Genomic DNA, 20,958 nt, shown 5'->3' with positions numbered 1-20,958 from the left:
TTTAGATATTAGAAAATTTATCTACAACAGAAAATGAAAAGATTTCTTAATAATAACAAGGACTGAAACATTTTGCTGTTTCAATACTGTAAACATACACCTAAGCTTCTAGAAAGTACTCATAAAGCTACCTGTTAGGATCTGTCTTAGTTAAGGCTTCTACTGCAGTGAGAATGACCACAACACTCTTTTTTTCCCCCACAGCAACACTTATATGGCGGCTTACATTTTCAGGGGTTCAGTCCATTATCATCGGAGCAAGCAGCATGACAGAATGCAGGCAGACATGGTTCCGGAGAAGTAGCTCAGGGTCCTACATCTTGCAGGCAACAGGAAGTCAACTGAGTGTCACAATCAGTGAAGCTGGAGTAAACAAGACCCCAAAGTCCACCCCTACTGCAACAAGGCTACACCTTCTAATAGTGACACCACTCCCTATGAGATTATATGGTCAACTACTTTCAAATCATCACAGGATCACAAGTCATTTTACAATGTTTTATGCAACTGATGGCTACACGTAGAATTGTGCTATAGAACTGTTTTTATGTTACATTTATTGGATGATGTGCTGACTGACACATACCTTTAATCTCAGCACTCCGTGAGTTTCAGGCCAACCAGAACTACAAAGTAAGACCCTGTCTCAAAAAAAGCAAAATAAAAACCTCAAAACAAAAAAGCATTTATCTTGGGAGAGGGGTATGGAGGTCAGGGGTCAGTTTGCAAGAACAAGTTCTTCCCTTCCACTATGTGGGTCTGAGGGATCGAACTCTGAGGTCATTAGGCTTGGTGGCAAGTACTTTAAAAAGCTGAGTATCTTGTTGGCCTAATGCAAATTTTTTAACCAAATCTACAATTACAAATATAAAAATTTATTTTAAAGCATAATATCCTTTTAAGCAACAGAAAAAGGAAAAAAAAGGGAACTCAAAATGGAGGAAATACTTGCAATACATAACAGTAATATGGTAGAAGGGACAGAAACTCAGTAAAGAGATGGTTGTATGTGGGAGTGTAATATATCAATCTGTTGATTTCATTGGTTAAGCAATAAAGAAACTGCTTGGCCCTGATAGGTTAAAACATAGGTGGGAGGAGTAAACAGAACAGAATGCTGAGAGGAAGAGGAAGTGAGCTGCCCTGCTCCCCTCTCCCGGGCAGACAAGATAGCTCTGCTCTCTGAGGCAGACGCCGATCGATCGATGAAGCTCTGAGCCAGGATGGACGTAGGCTAGAATCTTTCCCGGTAAAACTGATGCTACACAGATTATTAGAGGTGGGTTGATAGGGATATGAGAATTAGCCTGTAAGGTCTAGAGTTAATAGGCCAAGCAGTATTTAAAAGAATACAGTGTCCGTGTAATTATTTCGAGGCATAAGCTAGCCATGTGGGCGGCCGGGTGCCAGGGACACAGCCCCGCTCCTACTACTACACATAAGGACCTGAGTTTGATCATCAGAACCCACAGAAAAAGCAAGGCATGGTGGCATGTGTTTGTAATCTCAGAAGCAGAAACAGGAGGATCCATGATGCTCATTGGCCAGCTAGCCTAGCCAATCAGTGACAGCCCAGGTATCAGTGACAGAATATAAAAAAAAAAGGTGGGCAGCTCCTGAAGATTAACCTCTGGACTCCAAACATGTGTGCACCACACACACACACACACACACACACACACACACACACACCACACATACCACAAACAACTTCACAGCAAAAAGTGTGAAACTTCACAGCAAAACCAAAGGTGGCTGAATAGAACTGCACCACTAGTGTGGGTACTGTAAAATCTAATCACTTTAGAGACATCTGAAACTACGCATGTTGGTGACACAGCCATTCTGCTCCTATGGTACATATACACCTAAGAGAAACATGTATAAATTCACTAAACACATTTAAGATAACCACGGAAGCACTGTTAATTACAAACCGAGAGCAAGCTGGCTGTGGTGGCACATGCCTTTAATTCCAGCACCTGGAAAGCAGAGGCAGGCAGATCTTTGTGAATTTGGGGCCAGCCTGGTCTACACAGTATGTTCCAGGACAGCCAGAGCTACATAATGAAAACCCACTTAAAATAACAACAACACACAAACAAACAAAAAAAATGAAATGGAGAATAAGGATTGGGAATGTAACTTAGTGTGGTACTTGCCTAGCATGCATGAAACCCTAAATTAATCCTCAGCACTGCACAAACTAGACATGGTGACTCATGCCTTTTATCCCAACAGTTAAAGGTAGAGGCAGGATGATCCAAAGATCAAACTCATTCTAGGCTACAAGTAAGTCTGAGACCAAGCTGGGTTACATAAGACCTTGTCTCAATACATGAGTAAGAAAATAAACAGAGCTAAAAGCTGGCAACAGACCAAAGGCCTATTCTCAGACTGAAAAAAATAATTTTTATCAAATACTATTAATACTGTAATACAGATGAATCCTCAAACAGGAGCACAATGTTAATAAAAAATAAAGACATAAAAGAGAACATGTTACCTGATTCTATTTATAAAAGAACAAAACCAAATGAATCTGCTGTTAGATGCCAGTAAAGAGGTTTCTTTATGAGAGTAATGACTGAAAGGGAATTAAAAAGAACTTCTTTGATGCTGGGGTTCAAACTTCATTTGGTTGGAACTAAGTTATAATGGGTACATTTGATTTGTGAAACTATATCACACTGCAATCTTTTTTTGAGATTTTATTTTTTATGTGTAAGTGTTTGCTGATGTGTATCTACATATCACATTTGTGACACAGACTGCCTGCAGAGGTCAGAAAATGGTGTCAGTGTTGTAATTTAAAAAAAAAATTCGGCTTGTAGAAGACACCATGTGACAGAGCTCAGGTGGAGAGTTTTTTTTTTAATTGGGGAAAAGTGATTGGAAAAGGAGCAGAGGGGAGAGTGGCTTCTGGGGACAGGAACAGCAGAGGAGACAGAGAGACAGAGATAGACACAGAGAGAGAGAGACAGACACACAGAGAGAGACAGACAGACAGACTGACTAGAGGAGGGCAAGGCCCTTTTGAAATGGAAGAAGGTCCTGTCAGGATCACAAAGGCAGGCCAGTGCAAAGGCCTGAATACTGACAGTCAGATCCCCTGGGACCAGAGTTCTAGACTGCTGTGAGCCACCACATGAATTTGTGGAATTGAAATGAGTCCTCTGAAGAGCAGTCAGTACTGTTAGCACTGAGCCATTTCCCCAGCTCCTCAAGTTGCAATCTTTAACTGGAGCTCTTCTGGCCTCTGCACTCACTGCACCTGTAACGCAGCACACATGTGGAGGTCACATAGGAGAACTTTGGGTAGTCAGTTCTCTCCCTTTATCTCTACATGGTTCAGGTCATAAGGCTCGTAAGACAAGCACGTTACCTTGCCAAGTAGACCTGTTAGCTCCAAATCCATTTTTCTATATGTGTATCATGATTCAGTAAAAGCAAAAACTATGAGACAAGACTGAAAAGAAAATGAGAATCACAAAAAACTGAAGACAGTAACCAACTTCAGAGGGGGACTGGTTAAGGGTGCTTGTGCACATGGAGGCCAGAAGACAGGCTTAGGTTGAACAATCTCGCCAGACCTCTAAAGCACTTATTTTATAATCTGCACAATGATAATCTATGTATTTAATTTATTCTTTAAACAATGTTTAGATATATTTGAGTAAATGTTCCAAGGTCAAATTAAAATAACTTCAATAAATACAAGAATAAATTTATAGAAAAACAACATAGTAAAAAGAACCAGAAAGGGGCTGGAGAGAGGGCTCAGGTTTGGTTCCCAGTACCCCCATATGGTGCCTCATAACCATCAACCCCAGTTTGAAATCTGATCCTTCTTCTGACCTCAGAAGGCACACGGCATGCATATGGTACACATACATACATGCAGGCAAAACACACACACACAACTCATTAGTTAAAAGCACTGGCTGCTTTCCAGAGGACCTACCTGGGTTCAATTCCCAGCACCTACATGGCAGCTCACAACTGTCTGTAACTCCAGGATCCAACTTCCTCACACCAATACAAATAAAAATAAATTAAAAAAAAAACTTCAAAAAAAGAAACAAAGTGAAGACATTCATATAATCATCTAGAAATAATTTTAATAGAAGTATTTTCACACCAAAATCAAACTACCCAGAAAAACAAAAAGTTAAGTCCAACCTGTTTTATAAGCAAATTCTATCAAGTTTTAGTAATCAAGCCATTCTAACTTTCAAAAATAGGAGAACAGGAGAAGGAACATGCTCTACTCTCTGTAAAAATGGTCTAATTTTGACACCAAAAACAAACGAGAAAAAACAGTAACTAGCTGGCAATGCTGTTCAGAAGAGAACTTGTTAACAGGTACAAGGCCCTGGGACACACACACACACAAATTATTTACTAGCAAACCTAAACCAGCTCTGTAAAATAATGCATTGTGCATTTCTATAGCTGCAATTAAAAACAGTCAAAGGTGGAAATGCCATCATTCAGAATTTTCTAAAAGCTAAAAGAAAAAAAAAATGTGCCAGGGATGGTGACTCACGCCTTTTAATCCCTCCCTACACTCATGAGACAAAGGCAGGCAGATCTCTGTTGAGTTCAAGGCCAGCCTGGTCTACAGAGAAAGTTCCTGGACAGCCAGGGCTATACAAAGAAAATTTATTTTGAAAAATGAATCCACTCCAGCTAAATGGTCAGTTTCCTGAAACCAGGCAATTAGTATTTCTGACTTGTTCTCCTAGATTCCCAGTATTGCCCACTGCAGACCCTGCTATTGGCAGAACGTAAGAGATTTTTATCAAGGCAGGCCCTAGTGGGGCACACCTTTAATCTCAGCACCTGGGAAGCAGAGATAGACAGTGTTACATTCAGTGTGGTCTCTGAGTCCAGCCTGATCTATACAAGTTGAGTTCCAGGACACCCAAAAGTGAGCTACATAATGACATCCTGCCTCAAGCCTTCACTGTGACATTCTTTTACTCATGTCTTACCATTCTTGTCGCTCCTGGCAAAGGCCAAACTCAAGTGTCCTCCCCACAGATTTTTCAACCTCCTCCCTCCATCCTCTCTCCCTGCCCAACAACTACCTCAGCTTGTAAAGAGACAGACAGGATACTCTAATTCTTTTTTTTTTTTGTTGTTGTTGTTTTTTCGAGACAGGGTTTCTCTGTGGTTTTGGAGCCTGTCCTGGAACTAGCTCTTGTAGACCAGGCTGGTCTCGAACTCACAGACATCCGCCTGCCTCTGCCTCCCAAGTGCTGGGATTAAAGGTGTACGCTACCACCGCCCGGCGATACTCTAATTCTTATAGATTCTTACAGGTTCCCCTGTGCAGGAAAGGCCCACACTGTCTTCAGTCATTTGTCTAACCTTGCTGATCTTTTCAAAATCCAGCCAGCATCTTTAAACAATGGCAAGCAGGAATGCCCTCTACCAACACTGTGCTTCCATTTCAGTTCTGTTATGGACGGTCTGGTAATTAAGACAGGATAAAAGACATCTAAATTGTCGGTGGTGCTTTAATCCCAGCACTCAGGAGGAAAAGGCAAACAAATTTCTTGAGTTTGAGGCCAGTCTGGTCTACAGAGAAGTTTCAGGGCAATCGGAGCTACACAAAGAAACCATCTCAAAAACAAAGAAAACAAAAACAAACCAACCAAATAAAAAAGAAACCTAAGTAATGAAGAGACAAAGCAGAGACGATAGACAACCACAAGTTTATTTTCTCTCCATATTTCTTTGTATTGAAGAAAATTTCTAATATTCTTTGAAAATATTTTTTATTGTCAATGATGTATGACTAGGAATGTCCCAAAAGATTACTCGAAAATATAATCAAAAGGGATGGGAGCTGGGCATGATAGCACATGTATTTAAATCCCAGTACTCAGGAGACAGAGTAGATCTGAGTTTAAGGCTAGTCTAGTCTACAAAGTGGGACCCTGGTGCAAAAAGATGACTCCACAGTTAAGAACACCAACTGGGTTCCCAGCAACCAAGTCTGGCAGCTCATAACTGTTTTTAACCCCAGTTCCAGGGGATCCAACACCTCTGGCCTTTGCATCTGCACGCAGAGGCAACATTAAAAATATTAAAAACAAAACAAAAACCCCAAATACTAGCAAAATGTTATCACAGGCAGAATGTCAAGTCATGTTGGCGACTTGTTTTTTGTTTTTTTTTTTAAAATGTAGGGCAATGATTCTCAACCTATGGGGGAGTCAAACGACCCTTTCAATGCCTAAAACCATTGGAAAACATATTTACATTATGATTCACAACAGCAGCAAAATTACAGTTATGAGGTAGCAATGAAAGTAATTTTATGGTTGGGGGTCACCAAACACAAGTAGCTGTATTAATATTAAAAGGTAGAAAACCACTGGGGAAGGGAATCACACACACAAGGCAAAAATGTCCTACCACTGAGCTAAATCCTCAATTGTTCCCACAACAGTTTTAATATAACAATTAGCTGTTTTGTCACTGACATAAGTATCAATCTTCTTTTTGTCTTTTGAGATATGATCTTGCTCTGCAGCCCAGGCTGGTCTCCTTCCTCCACTTCCCAACAACTGGCTGTGTGACTGTAGCCATTTGCCATAATGGTCTATCATCATATATTCTGACTCGTGGGAAAGGTCTAAACTTGTATGTATTTCTTTTTTAAAATCAACTGATTCAAACAATGAAACAGAAACAAAGATTATCTAACGGGAAAAATATAAATTTTAGGATGGGTTTTAGCATTGCTGGACTGAAAAGTAAGCAAACATTTTCGTGTATGTTTAAGCAGAGAACCTAGATTGGTTCTGCTGATTTCCAGACCAAAGTTCTTCAGTTGCCGTCTTCAAGGCTCCTCTCAAGTTTTGGCAAATAATTTATAAAAACATCTTCTTCAGAATAACTAACAACTTTTAACTGAAGAGAAACAAAATACAGTTCTTCAAAGTAAGTCTGCCAATGATATCTGACCTAATATTTTATTATACATCTTATCACATAACTCATTAACATTTGATACATTACCAGCAACCTAATGCTTAGATTCCAATCTAGTCTTGCCAATTCAGAATAGAGTACTATCTATAACCATCATGGCTTTAGACTCCTTCAGTGTGAAACTATTCTGTGGCCTTTTCTAAAACAAAATAAAAAAGCCTGAGTTATTTTGTTGTTGCTTTTGAATGGGCATTGGCATGTGCTCACCATAGCTTCTATGTGGAGTTCAGAGGACAGTTTTTAGGAGTTGGCTCTCTCCCACCACACAGATCTCAGGGATCAAATTCAGGTAGTCAAAATTATGCCTGCTGAGCCATCTTACAGACCCAAATTGTTGGTTAGGTTATTTTGTCACAGTAATGAGAAAAGAGACAAAGGCACCAGGTACTCAGCACCAACTCCTCACTACATACAAGTGCTGGTAATTTCCCACAGCCGCATATAAGTGGACAAAACCCATGCTATTCCTTGCTGCACTGCAGAGACACCATAAGCAAGATAAAATGCTGGAGTAAGCTATAGCCAGGCATTAGGAACACTAACCTTAGAAAAGTACAGTCCAGAATGTCTCAGCTGGGTAGTGGTGGCGCCACACAAGCCTTTAATCCCAGGATTTGGAAGGCAAAGAAAGAAGGATCTCTGAGTTTGAGGCCATCCTGGTTTATAGAGCAAATTCCAGGAAAGCTCCAAAGCTACTGAGAAGCCCTGTCTCAAAAAACAAAACAAAACAAAAAAATAAACAAACGAACATCTCTTCATTTTTGCTATACTGGGCTTTATTTCCCCAGCCCCAAGAACGTCTCTTGAGGACCTTGGGGATACGACTCACAGGCAGAGTGCTAGCTGAACCAAACATGAGGACCTGAATTCGGAACCTCAGAACCCACATAAAAAGCCAGGCACGACTGTGCATACCTATAACCCCAGCTTGGGGAGCAGACTCAAGGGAATTTCTAGGTATCCAATTTCTGTAAGACCTTGTCTCAAAAGAAAGAGAAAAGTTAAGACAGATAGGTGGCTCTCTAGTAACTGCTTAGCCTGCTGCCTCTTGCAGTATGATCAGTAAGTCAAACTGCCTTCTCAAAGGTGAGAACAGAGGAAAACTGATAGCAACATCTGACCATCACAGGGTGGCTCTTGAGCTGGGTGTAGTCATTTGTGCCTGTAATCCTTACTGATTAATAGGCAGAGGCACGATTCCTCCGAGTTTGAGGCTAGCCAGGTCTACATACAGTAAGGCTATTGAGTTCATTATTTATAAATTTTAAAAAGGAAAGAGCATGAATATGAAACTAGGTGAATTAAGACAGGTTTACAACCACAGTCTATCAGTTGGCTGTGGCAGATTCCATGACATTTCACGTTTTAGTTTTGACTATAGGTTCCTGACTAAGAGCATGTCCTAAGACTTCTCTGTTGCTGTGATAAAAACACCATGACCAAGACAGGTTAAGGAATAGTTTATTTTGGTTTATGGATTCAGAAGGGTCAATAAGTCCAAGATGGCAGTGACAGCATGGCTGCAGGCAGCAGGCATGTCGTCTGTTAACAGCAAGCTAAGATTTCACAGCTTGAACCACAAGCAGGAAACAGAGGGCACATAGGACCAAACCATGCTTTCAATTCTCACAGACCTCCAGAGACATACTTCTTACAAGGCCACACCTTCTATCCTTTTCAAACAATGCCACCAACTGGAAACCAAGTATTCATACAAGCCTATGGAGGACATTTTCATTCAATCCACCACAGGGACCCTGGAGAATAATCTATTCCATTGACTTTCCCCCCTAAATAAACAGTTTCACCCCCTCCTCTCCTCCTACTCCCTCCCTACCATATCCCCTTTGTTCCCACCCCCCAATTCCACTCCTCCATTTCTGTTCAAGGAAGGGCAGGTATCCCATGAGTATCCAAAAACATGGCACATCAAGTTGCAGTAAGACTAAGCACCATGTATTAAGGCTGGAGAAGGTGAGCCAGTATAAGGAGCAGGGCCCCAAAGGCCTGTAAAAGAGTTGGAGCCGGGCGTTGGTGGCGCACGCCTTTAATCCCAGCGCTCGGGAGGCAGAGGCAGGCGGATCTCTGTGAGTTCAAGGCCAGCCTGGTCTACAAGAGCTAGTTCCAGGACAGGAACCAAAAGATTCGGAGAAACCCTGTCTCGAAAAATCCAAAAAAAAAAAAAAAAAAAAAAAGAAGAGTTGGAAACAGCTCCTGTTCCTGCTGTTAGGAGTCCCACAGGAGGAACAAGCTGCACAATTTTAACAGGTATCAAGAATGCCTAGGCTATCCTGGTGACTTTTTAATGCTTTTAAAGCAAGTGAATCCTTGCCTTATGCTGCTGGTCCTAATAATCATGTGTGAAGGTTAATAGATGAATGAAAGGAAAACAGAAAAGCGGAAGAGGAGAAGGGAAGGGAGAAGACAGAATAAAGACAGGCCAAAGAAGTGTTGCTTCAGTAGGGAAGAATATGCTGCACTAGTGGTAAAGCTGTGACGGCCCTAGAAAAGGCAGCAATTTGAAAACCCCAGAGAGAACACAATTGATTTGTCTTTTTTGTCAATGAAACAGGAACCTCTAACTCTGTTGTTTGTAGCTTTCTCCTTTAGAGGTTCTGCTCACAGTCTACTAAAGCTACTGTAGTCAAAATCCTCCTAGCATCTTTCTCCTTGCAGAGTAGGCCATGTCAAAGCTCAGTCAGCCAGCCTTCACTAGTGGAAACAGAAGCAATGAAGCTATTGGATGTATTTTTAGGCATCTCTCAGTGTGGGAACCCAAAGTGAAAAGGAATAAAAGCAAAGGAGGATTTAGGGAAAACATCAAAGATTTATTTTTGTGTAGTTGTGTGAGAGAACACACACACATGTGGAGGTCGGCAGACCTAAAGGCTGGTCCTCCTTGAAGCAGGGCTTTTTACTTGCACTGTGTTGCATGCTCCAGGTTAGCTGGCCCATGAGCTTCTAAGGTAATCTTTTGTCTCCACCTCCCATTTCAGGTTCAGGAATGCTCTAATTACAAACATATGCCACCGTGTCTGGCTTTTACATGGGTTCCAAAGATCCAAATACAGGTCCCTCAGGCTTGCAAAAACTTTTACCCATTGAGACATCTTCCCCGCCTTCAACTGTTTTTTTTTTCCTCTTATTTTTCTTTTCTCAATTGTTTTTGTTTTCTGAGACAAGGCTGACATTGAACTCAGAGACTTGCCTGCCTCTGCCTCCCAGCGCTGGATTAAAGGTGTGAGCTACCATGCACAGCTTCAACGTTTTTTTAACTAGTAAGTACATACAGTTGCCAGGGAAACTAGGATGCTTTTCATAAGAACCTTCAAAATACCTAAGAATTGAAAGCAATCCAAGTAAATTCGTATTAATAGTATTAACAGTTACAACTCTTAATCCCAAAATGGATGTGGTGGCTCACCCTATAAACCTAGCATTTGTGCCAGAGACCAGAAGCCCAACATCCTCCTCAGTTACAGAATAACTGAGTCAGTGGCCAGCCAGGTCAAGCTACTAGACCCTTTCACAAAACACACACAAAACAGAAATAAAAGTAAGAGTGGATACAAACTGCAGAAAAGGCCATCCTTTGATAAGTCCCAATCATCTACAACACCAAGTTCAATCAAACTCCCAGCTGTTATAGCCACACCTTTCTCCCTAAGGTGTCCTTTACTCTAGCTGTGGCACTTTGTGGTTTTCCTGACCACATATGCTATTTTCATGCTCTTGTGCCTTTGCATGTATTATTTCTCTCTGCCTAGAAAGCATTTTTAAAAGTAAACCACTCATAACATTAACACTAAGTTCAACATCTAAAAGGCCTTCCATTACCTAGCACATTATGCATCCTTCCTGTACAGCACTGGCAGTCTGTACTGCCCAAGTATATCCTATTCAAAGTTACCACCATGCAGGAACCAAGTGAAATCAATCCTGTGTTTGATAAGCTCCTCCTGAGCAAACCACCTTATATCAACAGTTTTAAGAAAGGCTATAATGAGAGGCAAGAAAAAGTAACATTTTTGTTACTGAAGTCATTATTTTCTCAACTTCATCTTCCCTCCCTGTTAGTTTTCAACACTGAAGATGAAATCCAGAGAATGCTAAGCAAGCACCACCACTGACTCCCAGGGCCCACCCCTAATCTATAATCCTCTGAATGCCACTCAGGAGCCAGCAGAATGGGTTGCCTCACATGTATCAGGCCCAAGTCCTCTACCATGGAGTCATACTCCTAGTGTTGTCATATTTCTAGCTATGTCCTAGAGCAACTCACCCAAATACTCTCAAATCACCTCACGGAAAAGTACAAAAGAAAAGCTAATCCCTTTTACAGTTGCTTGATTTGATATACACCTTCTAAAACACACATACAAAACAAAGTACAGGATAAGTGATACGTAAGTGAATATTTTAAACAAGTCTTAAAAGAACAAAATACTGTAGTATCAGGAAAAAGAATATAATAGAATTTTGATAGGAACCATCTTTTTATTTAAGAGGGGAAAATATGCCAGGTGGTGGTAGTGCACGCCTTTAATCCCAGCACTCAGCAGCCAGAGGCCGGTGGGATCTCTCTGGATTCAAGGCCAACCTGGTCTACAGAGAGAATTCCAGGGCAGGCTCCAAAGCTACAGAGAAACCCTGTCTCAAAAAAACTTAAAAGAATGCAGCTGAAACAAGCTATCATTATTTTTCACTCTTTTGGGGAGTTTGTTATTTATTTATTTATTTCTTATATTTTTGGTTTTTCGAGACAGGGTTTCTCTGTAGCTTTGGAGCCTGTCCTGGAACTAGCTCTGGTAGACCAGGCTGGTCTCGAACTCACAGAGATCTGCCTGCCTCTGCCTCCCGAGTGCTGGGATTGAAGAAGTGCGCCACCACCGCCCGGCTTTCAGCAGCCTTCTTTTGCTCTCTGGAGTAACTCTTTAACGACTACTATGTCCTTCCTTGGGTTCCTGTAACAATATCAATCCTGGCCCCTTTCACCACAACTCCTGTCCTCTTTGTGTGACTTGCCTTTCATTGACACCTAGAGGTAGATACTCCCGTCTCAGTTCTCAGATAGTTTCTCACCACTTCCATTAGCCTGACCTTAAATTAAGAATCCCCCAGCCCCTGTCACACACTGAAACATATTTCAAAATTAAAATTATCCAGGGATGGGGAGACAGCTTAGGGTTTAAGGGTGCTAGCTGTTCTCACAGAGAACCCCAGTTCAGTTTTCAGAACCCACATCAGGTGGCTCACAAAGCCTTCTTACTCCCTCTCTTTTGGCCTCCAAGGAGACACACCCACATACCCATATAAACTGATTTTTTTTTTTAAAAAAAATTGAACTCAGTCATCTTAGTAGACAATCAACTACAAAGCTTCCATTTCTTCCTTTCATCTCTGCCACTCTGTAGCTTTGGATTCTGTACTGCAACTTGCTTTTGCAGACCAGGCTGGCCTCGAACTCACAGAGATCTACCTGCCTCTGCCTCCCGAGTGCTGGGATTAAGGCATGCACCACCACTGCTCAGTTTTGTTAAGTCTCATTACTTCCACAAGAGCTCCTGACTGATTCTGTCGGCTCAAGATTCCTCATCTCCACTGACAATTACTGCACCCAGAGATGGCTACAATGGACTCATTTCTCTATCACCACCAAAAATTAAAATTTGATCATGACTGACTGTAAAAAAAAATGCTTTCTTTCCCATTCAACGAATAAAATCATTTACTTTTGCTGTTATAGAGTCCTTTACAGTTTTCACCCAAAGACTTTTCTAAGATTAGATTCAACAGCTCAGGCTGTTACTAGTCCCTATTATCTGACTATCAAAATCACACCCACTCTTAAACGCCCAACTCAAAACCCAGTCTTACTTTCTTTTAATAAACATTTTAAATTATGTATACTCCACATGCATGCATATTTGGGCACACACACAGGTACCCACAAGAATTCAGAGGCATTGATTACTTGGAGCTGGAGTTACTGGCTGTTAGGAACTGAATTCTAATAAGAACTCTTAGCTGCTGAGCACCCACCACCCAATCTTATCTTTTAGTCTTCACATAGTAATTAGGAAAGAGAACCTAAATAAAATAGGCACAATTTCCAGTGAACTGCTTTAGGGAAAACCCTGCTAAAGAATAACTAAAAATACCTGAAATAATTTTTAACGATTTTTAAAATTATTCTTTAGCATGTATGTGTACCCAATGAGTTTTCTATGTACACGTGTGCAGATGCCCTTGGAAGCCAGAGGGTCACCTAATGTAGATGCCAGGATCTAAAGGAGCTCTTAACCATAAAGTCATTTCTCCCGCTTTTTAAAAATCACAACGATTCAAGAAGACATTTAATTCAAGATGCCCTTCATAAGTCCAGCACAGATAAAATGCTAATTACCTTTAATTAAGAATATTCTATAAATATTAAAATGTTTTCAACCTGGAGATAGAAGGATGCACCCAAAATTTAAATTCCAATTGTATCTTCAATTTTCTTAAAACTAAAATTTGTATCTTTAAACTTATTTCATGCATATGAGTGTTTTGCTCAAAAGCATGTCTAAAGGGGACATCTGATCCTCTGTAACTGGAGTTACAGATAGTTGTGAGCTGCCCATGTGGGTGCTAGGAATCGAACCCAGAGCAGCAAGTGCTCTTAACTGCAGAATCCTCTCTCCAGCCTCTAAAATTTGAATTTTAAAGAGAACTTTGCACAGCAGCTGGGAACTTCAAAGGTCAAGTAACTCCACAGTAGCAATAGCACCAGGATCTAATAAACAATCCGTTTTATCAGACAGGTGGGGGAGAGTCCAAATGACATAGCCTAAATTTATCACTCCTACTTAAAATAAGCCAATTATTAAAATAAATGAGACTATGACAGGCAATCTTGAGTATCTGTAACAAGAGAGTTACTGGGATGTTTACCTGCAGGTGCAAGAGCAGTAACAATAGATGCAAGACAGATGTGATGTGGAAAGTACTTTTCCTCTATTCCTTTATAAAGGTCTTTTTTTAATTGTGACTAATTTAATCTCCCTTTTGACTCCCAGAACTAGTTCTCTTCTATCTTCATAGTTGTACACTACGAAATATTTTGCTTATCAAGAAAATAAAATTATAGTCTTTTTAAAAAGAACATTAATTATTCTATCTAGTTAAGACACTTGGTAAAAAAAATACATCTTTCCTAGCATTTCTAAAATGGCCATTCAAATTAGATGCACTTCTGAAAATAGACTTGCTCATCAGAAAAATACGCTAAAGTCCCGAGATTATTAATAACATGAAGGAAAGGCGGTGTAATGACTGAAGAGCTGCAGCATTTGAAACAGGATCTGTCTATAACCAAAGCCTGACTCTAGTTCTGCACCCTTGGGAAAGGACTTCTTACAACACCTTATCTGAAAAAGAAAGGTATCTTTTCTTTCCTCAAAATGGCTATCCTGGTAAAATTAAACTATGAGGATAGCAGAGTATCTAACTTAGAGATCTTCAACAAATTTGTTTACTTCATGTAGCACAAAAAACAAATTTAAAAGAAAATCTACTTCCCCGAGTTTTCAACGTACAAAATACCAGCAGCCCGTTTTAATAAATACACTTCATCATTTCACAATCTGGTGAGAAATCTTGCAAGTGACCACGCAAAAACTATCAGGGCTGTACGTATACCGAACACTAAAATGCGAAGGAGAAACGGCCACAGTAAACTGGGCTAAAACGTACGGATACGTTTACAATGTAAAGAAAGCGCTCTCGATGGTAAGGAAGGAGGAATTTAAAATCAAATTGGGCCCAATTCCAAATACATCTTAATAACTCTCAGAGTGATGCTGGTTTATCTTTCCTAAAACGCAACCGCTACGATATTTAAAGCCATTTCGAAACTCTTCAAGATTTAAATATCCTCACAACCAACCCTGGTGTCATTAATGCTTTTTAGAAAGCCTTAGCAGGAACGCATCATTAGCTCCACTGAAGCTATTTGGTGAAAGCTGTTCATGTGCAGAAAGAAGGGAAGAGAGATATTCTGGTGTTCAGCACACAAACTGAGGATTCTGGCTTGCAAAACCACGGCCGCCTCCACCACCACCACCACGGACAAGTATGTGATGGAATTCCTGGTTTTACAATCTAATGTCAAAAGAAGACGATTATAAAGCTATAAATTAAGGGGCACGGTGCACTTCCGTTCCCGTCCCGAGGGAAAAGACACGAAAGTGCGAGCCTGAGAGCAAGCCCTCGGGTCCTGGCTTCATTCTGGGGGTGCCCTTCCAACCGCAAACGGGGGTCAGCCCAGGAAGCACACAACACCACATAAGCTTCGACGGGCTTCGTGAGTGTGGACCAAAGAGAAGTCAGGCGTCCAGGGCGCCGCAGAACGCGAGGCCAAGGCGCGGGAAGGGCCGCGGCTGCGCCCAGAGCCACGGGCAGAGGCATGAGGTGAGCGGGTGAGGCCGGGCTTGCACACCAGCGCAGACACTCACCAAACCATGCCGTAGGCGCCCTCTCCGATGTACGAGAGGTTGGTGTAGCGCGGCCCCACGTCGAACACCTGCCCGCGGACCATCTCCGGGCCCGCCGCCGCCGCCGCCATGTTGGCTGCCTAGCCGCCGCTTTGGGCTCGACGCTTCGCGGCCGCCGCTCGGCTTGTGCAGCGCCTCCCGCAGGGACCGCGCCGCCACCCGTGCAGCCGCCGCCGCCGGCGACCGGGAACAAGAAATGGAAACAACACAGAGGGGGAGAAGTGACCGCCAGTCGAGCCACTGCCTGCCTTCCTGCCTGACGAGCGGGCAGCAGCGAGCGGGAGGAGGGAGGGGCTGCGTCGAGGGGCGCTGGGGCGGAGTCAAGGGCGTGCTCTCTTATTGGCTCCTCGCGGCGCTGGGGCGGAGTCTCGAGAGCCGGCGGAAGCAGCGAGCGCAGGCAGGAGCACTGCGGCTGCGGGGGAGGCCCGTCACGTGCGTTTGGAGAACCCGGCGCTAGGTGGCTCTTGAAAGCCAAGTTGGAACCTGGGAGTAACGACCCCATAGAGTGTCCCTCTGTGCCCGGTCCAGAACGAACTCGTGTGGGACCAGGAACTTGGTGAGACCGGAGGACTCACCATACACCAGCCACTGGACCCCTGAGACTGGCCTCTGGGAATCCGTGGCCCACCACTCTCTGATGAACTTAGACTACCAAACTGAGACAGAAACCAAAAACCATGACCCAGACCCAGATAGATATTTTCATACATAAAAGTGTGAGACAGAAGTGAAAACCAAAACACAAGGCATTGAATCCTTTAATTAGAGGTTTGTTCAAGAAGATTTGCTGCATACTTAAAAGAGTGTTGGAGCCAGCAACCTTGCTAAAGAAAAGAGATAGACAAAATGCAATACTTTTAACTGCAAGTGCTGTTTAGAGAGTTGTGGGTGGGGACACTGGGAAAAGACTTTCAAATTCAGAGACTGAGACCCCGGTGTTGTGTAAGAGTTTCCTGAGATTGAAACATTTTATCCTGAGGTTCTCCTTAAACAGGAAGGTAAACAGCAAAGGAACTATGGGAAGTCCTTGAAACTGACCAGATTCACCAGGCTACTTCTTGCTAGAGTAAGCAATAAAACCTGAGAGTCCCTCTCAGATGAACTCAGGGGAGCTGCAAAGAAGACTCTCAGCCAAACTGTCTGAGAAGCAGAAACCAGCGCCCCCTCCCTGGAAGAGGTTTAGAGCAACTTAAATATCTGGAAGGACACTCTTCAACTTTGGTGGTAGCCGTACTTTGGTCTGTCCTGAGCTCCCTATCAGTAGTGAGTAGCTGCGTGTTGTGTCTCTCCAGGAATCCTTTTGTCACACAACACTCGTTTGGTACAGATGAGCAGAAACGTAGAAATACAGCACGTTTAGAATTGCTGAAACATCTGAACAAGATTTAGGAAAGAAACACGATGTCGTGGGTCAGAACCAGTCACAATCACCACTAAACTGAAGAATAAAATTGGAATCCTATAGTAGTAGGTGCCAAGGAAAGCAATGGTGAGATAGGGACACCGTTTGTGTCCCTGGGAGCAGACTCCTCTATGGCCAACAGTGCCGTCTACCCTGAGACACCAACCCTGCCCTTTTAGACATCAATAAGGATCAACTGGGCAATCCCAAAGATAAAAAAGTAAATCTTTAAAGGGAAGAACTGGGGGTGTCCCTGGGTGGTAGAGTGCATGCTTATCCTATGGCAGGCCTTGGATTCATTTCGCAACACTAAAAGGAACAACATCCCGAAGGGGAAAAAACAAAGCTCTGAGAGTTAAAATTAGTCCTTCGAAATGTATTGGGCCACTCAGCAGAATCCTTTTTAGAAGACAATACCATGGTTCGATTAAGATATATTTTCTTCTGAAGATCAGGATAAATGGATAGGACCATGAAATTAAACCCACATTCACCAACACAAAAGTAGCGGTTGAAACAGTAAAACAGACCTGATGATGCAGCACGTAGGCAGTGTAAACGGTGGACGTGAGAAGAGTTTATGAAGTCGTAGAGTTCCTGAAGGAAACAAATGATCAGGGATAGTGCTGTATGCTTTTAATCACAGCATTTCCCTGCCAGGGCTATGTACATAGTAAGACCTTGTCTTTAAAGAGAGACAAAGTAATTGAGATAATCGTAGGGGTTCAAACGATACAGAGTCCAAGAATAAAACTGAGGGAACCAATTATAAGTAGAAGTCTAAGTGGAAGAAGGTTTTCCTCAGTAGAAGAGAAAATTCAGTGGGTTTGCTAGGTTCCAGAAAATTAATAAGCAGAAGCCAACCTCTTCGATTGCTGTGTCAGAATGTGCTGACAAAAGCAACGTATGGGAGACAGGGTCTATTTCGACTCCCCGTTAGAGAAAACGTGGCTAAAAGTCCTGGTGGCAGGCGCCTGAGGCAGCTGTTCACATTGCAGAAGCCGGAAGCAGAGAATGATGTTAATACTCAGCTCCCCTGCCCCCCCCCCCTTTTTTTTTTTTTGGATTTTCGAGACAGGGTTTCTCCGTAGCTTTTGGTTCCTGTCCTGGAACTAGCTTTTGTAGACCAGGCTGGCCTCGAACTCACAGAGATCCGCCTGCCTCTGCCTCCCGAATGCTGGGATTAAAGGCGTGCGCCACCACCGCCCGGCTCCTGCCCCCACTTTTAAATATAGTCTTCGACTTCAGCACTGAGAAAGGTGCTCTTCGTAGTTAAGGTGGGTCTTCCACCTTCCATTAACACGAACTAAATGTTCTCTCACAGGCATGCTCAAATCCTGTCTCCTAGAAGATTCATCAGCCGGGTGGTGGTGGTGGCATGCGCCTTTAATCCCAGCACTCGGGAGGCGCAGAGGCAAGCGGATTTCTGTGAGTTCGAGACCAGCCTGGTCTACAAGAGCTAGTTCCAGGACAAGCTCCAAAACCACAGAGAAACCCTGTCTCGAAAAACCAAAAAAAAAAAAAAGAAGATTCTATCAGATTGACAGTATTGACAATCATGCATCTTTAAGAGGAAATCTGGGTGAGTGCACACGTTTAAAAATGACATATGTATTCTATGTGTATAACTGGCCTGGTGTGGGTAGAGTCAGAAGAGGGTGTTGGATCCTGGAGTTACAAACAGTTGGGAGCAGCCATGTGGATGCTGAGAACTGAACCTGGGTCCTCTGCAGGTGCAGCCAGTGTCCTTAACTGCTGAGCCATCTCTCCAGCTGCCAAAAGCTGATGCATTTCAGGGATAAAGAACACACTAGTAGCATCCTATCAGAGGATAAAATTACTTATTTGAAAAGCTAGAAACTAGCTCCAGAGTGATGATAGATACCCATAATCCTGCATGTGGAGGCCAAGGATCATAAGTGTAAGGTCATTCTTGGCTGCAAAGCAAGTTGGAGGAGAGTCTGAGCTACAGGAGACCCAGTTTCAAGAAAAAAAAAAACCCAGATACCTAAATACTGACCTTCAGCTATCTTCTCTGTAATAATAAAATGCTAAAGGAAAATGAAGCAAAACTGGCAGCTGTTGGAAGGGTTCATTGTGATTCTCCTTGGCTCATTTCATTCACTCTGAAGTCTTGGTTGCTCTGAATAACTCTCTTAATTTTGCCTTTGCACTGGCTTACTGGGTGGGCAGCGCATGTCGCAAACAGCCTGTCTATGGAAGTCGGTGACAGCTCGTAGGAGTTCTGTCCTTTCTACCATGTGCGCTCTGGGAACCAAACTCAGGTCATCAGGTTTTGTGGCAGGCACCTTTATTTTCTGAGCCATCTCACTGGCCCAAGAATAACTCTTCTTGAGTGCCAGGTCAGTATATCTCCTACACACGGGACAGTGCCATGTGACCTCCCACATTTACGTGAACTCTACATGGCCAAATTACCAGCAGTTAATTGATAAAACCTTAGCTTCGATTTCCCCAGACTTAGAGGGGTTTGCAATAATACCCACCTGAGATACGTATTGCACAGAGTAAATAAGATAACACACAAAGAATCCGGTACATAATACTATGTACCCAATAAAGGTTATCTGTTACTGTTATCTACCCCACCCAGCTCTGTTCCTCATCTTGTATCTAGTGGACAGTGATACCTTTACATAGATACAAACTGTAAATAAGGCTGTAATTGTAATGCCTCATAGGCTGGCGGTAGCTTTGTGGTAGAATATTTATCCAATATGTATTTTGCCCCACTCCTGAATGTAACACCACCTACCCAGTCACAAATTCCCATAAAGTTTAATGTATATGAATCTATTTAAGATTTCTTTTGGTAACTTTTTATGTGTAAGGTGTGTCCTATGTATGTGCATGTATGCGTGTGTGAGTGTACTTACGTGTATGTGTCCATGTGGAGGCTAGAGGTTGACCCTGGGTGTTTTCCTCCATCACTCTCTACTTTAGGTATTTTTTGAGACTGCATTGCCCAGTGAAACTAGAATTCTCATTTCTGCTAGACTGGCTAGCCTTTCGGCCTTCTGCCCAAAACTGGGGGTACACATGCATACTGCTAGACCAGGCTTGTATGTGGGTGTTGGGGCTCTGAACTCAGTTTATCATGCTTTTGTAGCAAGCACCCTACGTTCTGAGCCCTCTCCCCAGTCCTAATACCTCTTTAATATATTTTTGCTACTCGAAAGTATGGTCCCCAGACCCAGCAGCATTTCTAAGAGTTTGTTGTAGCATCTCAGGCCCCACCCCTAACCTCCTGAATGCAGATCTGCATTTTAACAAGAGCCTCTGGTCATTAGTTTCCATCTAAAGTTTGAGAAGCAAACTTTGCATATAACCACTTGTTGGTTAAAGCCTGTTGTATCATCTTACTGAGACTGCGCAATGTCTTGACTCCTCCCAGTGGTGTCTTCTCCAGTTGTTTCTTCTTGTACTGGGATTGGTCTTTCTATAACAAACTTAATCATAGTCATGTCCTAACTCCCATCTTCCTTTTCCTTTTTGTTTTTGGGGCTTGAACCCTGTGCCCTAGTATCCTTCCATACTTCCCAGATAATCAGGAGTTTTGACTGGACCTTAGAACACATATCAAGATTGTGAGGAGCCAGGCGAAACCCAGTAACTATGGCACTGAAACAGATATGATACCACGTAAATGAGTTAAAAGCTCTGGAGGAGCCCTGAAAGTTAAGTGTGAACACCAACACACAAATGCTTCAGTTAGGGGCTGAGAGATGGCTCAGTGATTAAGAGCACTTGCTGCTCTTCAGAGGACCCAGGTTCAATTCCCAGCTGGCAGCTCACAATAATGATTCCAGTTCGAGGGGATCTGTCACCCTCTTCTGGTCTCTGAAGGCACCACACACATATGGAATGCGGACAAAACATCCATACACATAAAATTATTGATTATAAAAACAAAACAAAACCAGAGTTCTAGCTCTGAAAAAAAATTTATGCTTCAGAATGGCAGAAATGGAAACCTATCTTAAAGTTCTA

General features: G+C 42.6%; 1 protein-coding gene across 2 annotated transcripts in view; it reads right to left on the bottom strand.

The window, feature by feature from the left end:
* Mapk1 (mitogen-activated protein kinase 1) overlaps nt 1-15,834 on the bottom strand; it is a 69,161-nt gene extending 53,327 nt beyond the window's left edge. For both annotated transcript variants that reach the window (XM_041677759.1, XM_041677760.1), the window contains exon 1: nt 15,507-15,834. In XM_041677759.1, the coding sequence (XP_041533693.1) occupies nt 15,507-15,616 (110 nt within the window). In that variant the 5' untranslated portion in view covers nt 15,617-15,834. The remainder of the gene's footprint in view (nt 1-15,506) is intronic.
* Nucleotides 15,835-20,958: the final 5,124 nt, after the last annotated feature.

The sequence above is a fragment of the Microtus oregoni genome, unplaced genomic scaffold (genome assembly GCF_018167655.1).
Source record: "Microtus oregoni isolate MIOR12 unplaced genomic scaffold, Mior012 000029F_ref0000214, whole genome shotgun sequence".
Classification (NCBI taxonomy): domain Eukaryota; kingdom Metazoa; phylum Chordata; class Mammalia; order Rodentia; family Cricetidae; genus Microtus; species Microtus oregoni.
Note: the sequence above shows the minus strand (reverse complement) of the source record. Positions and strands in the feature narration are given on the sequence as shown.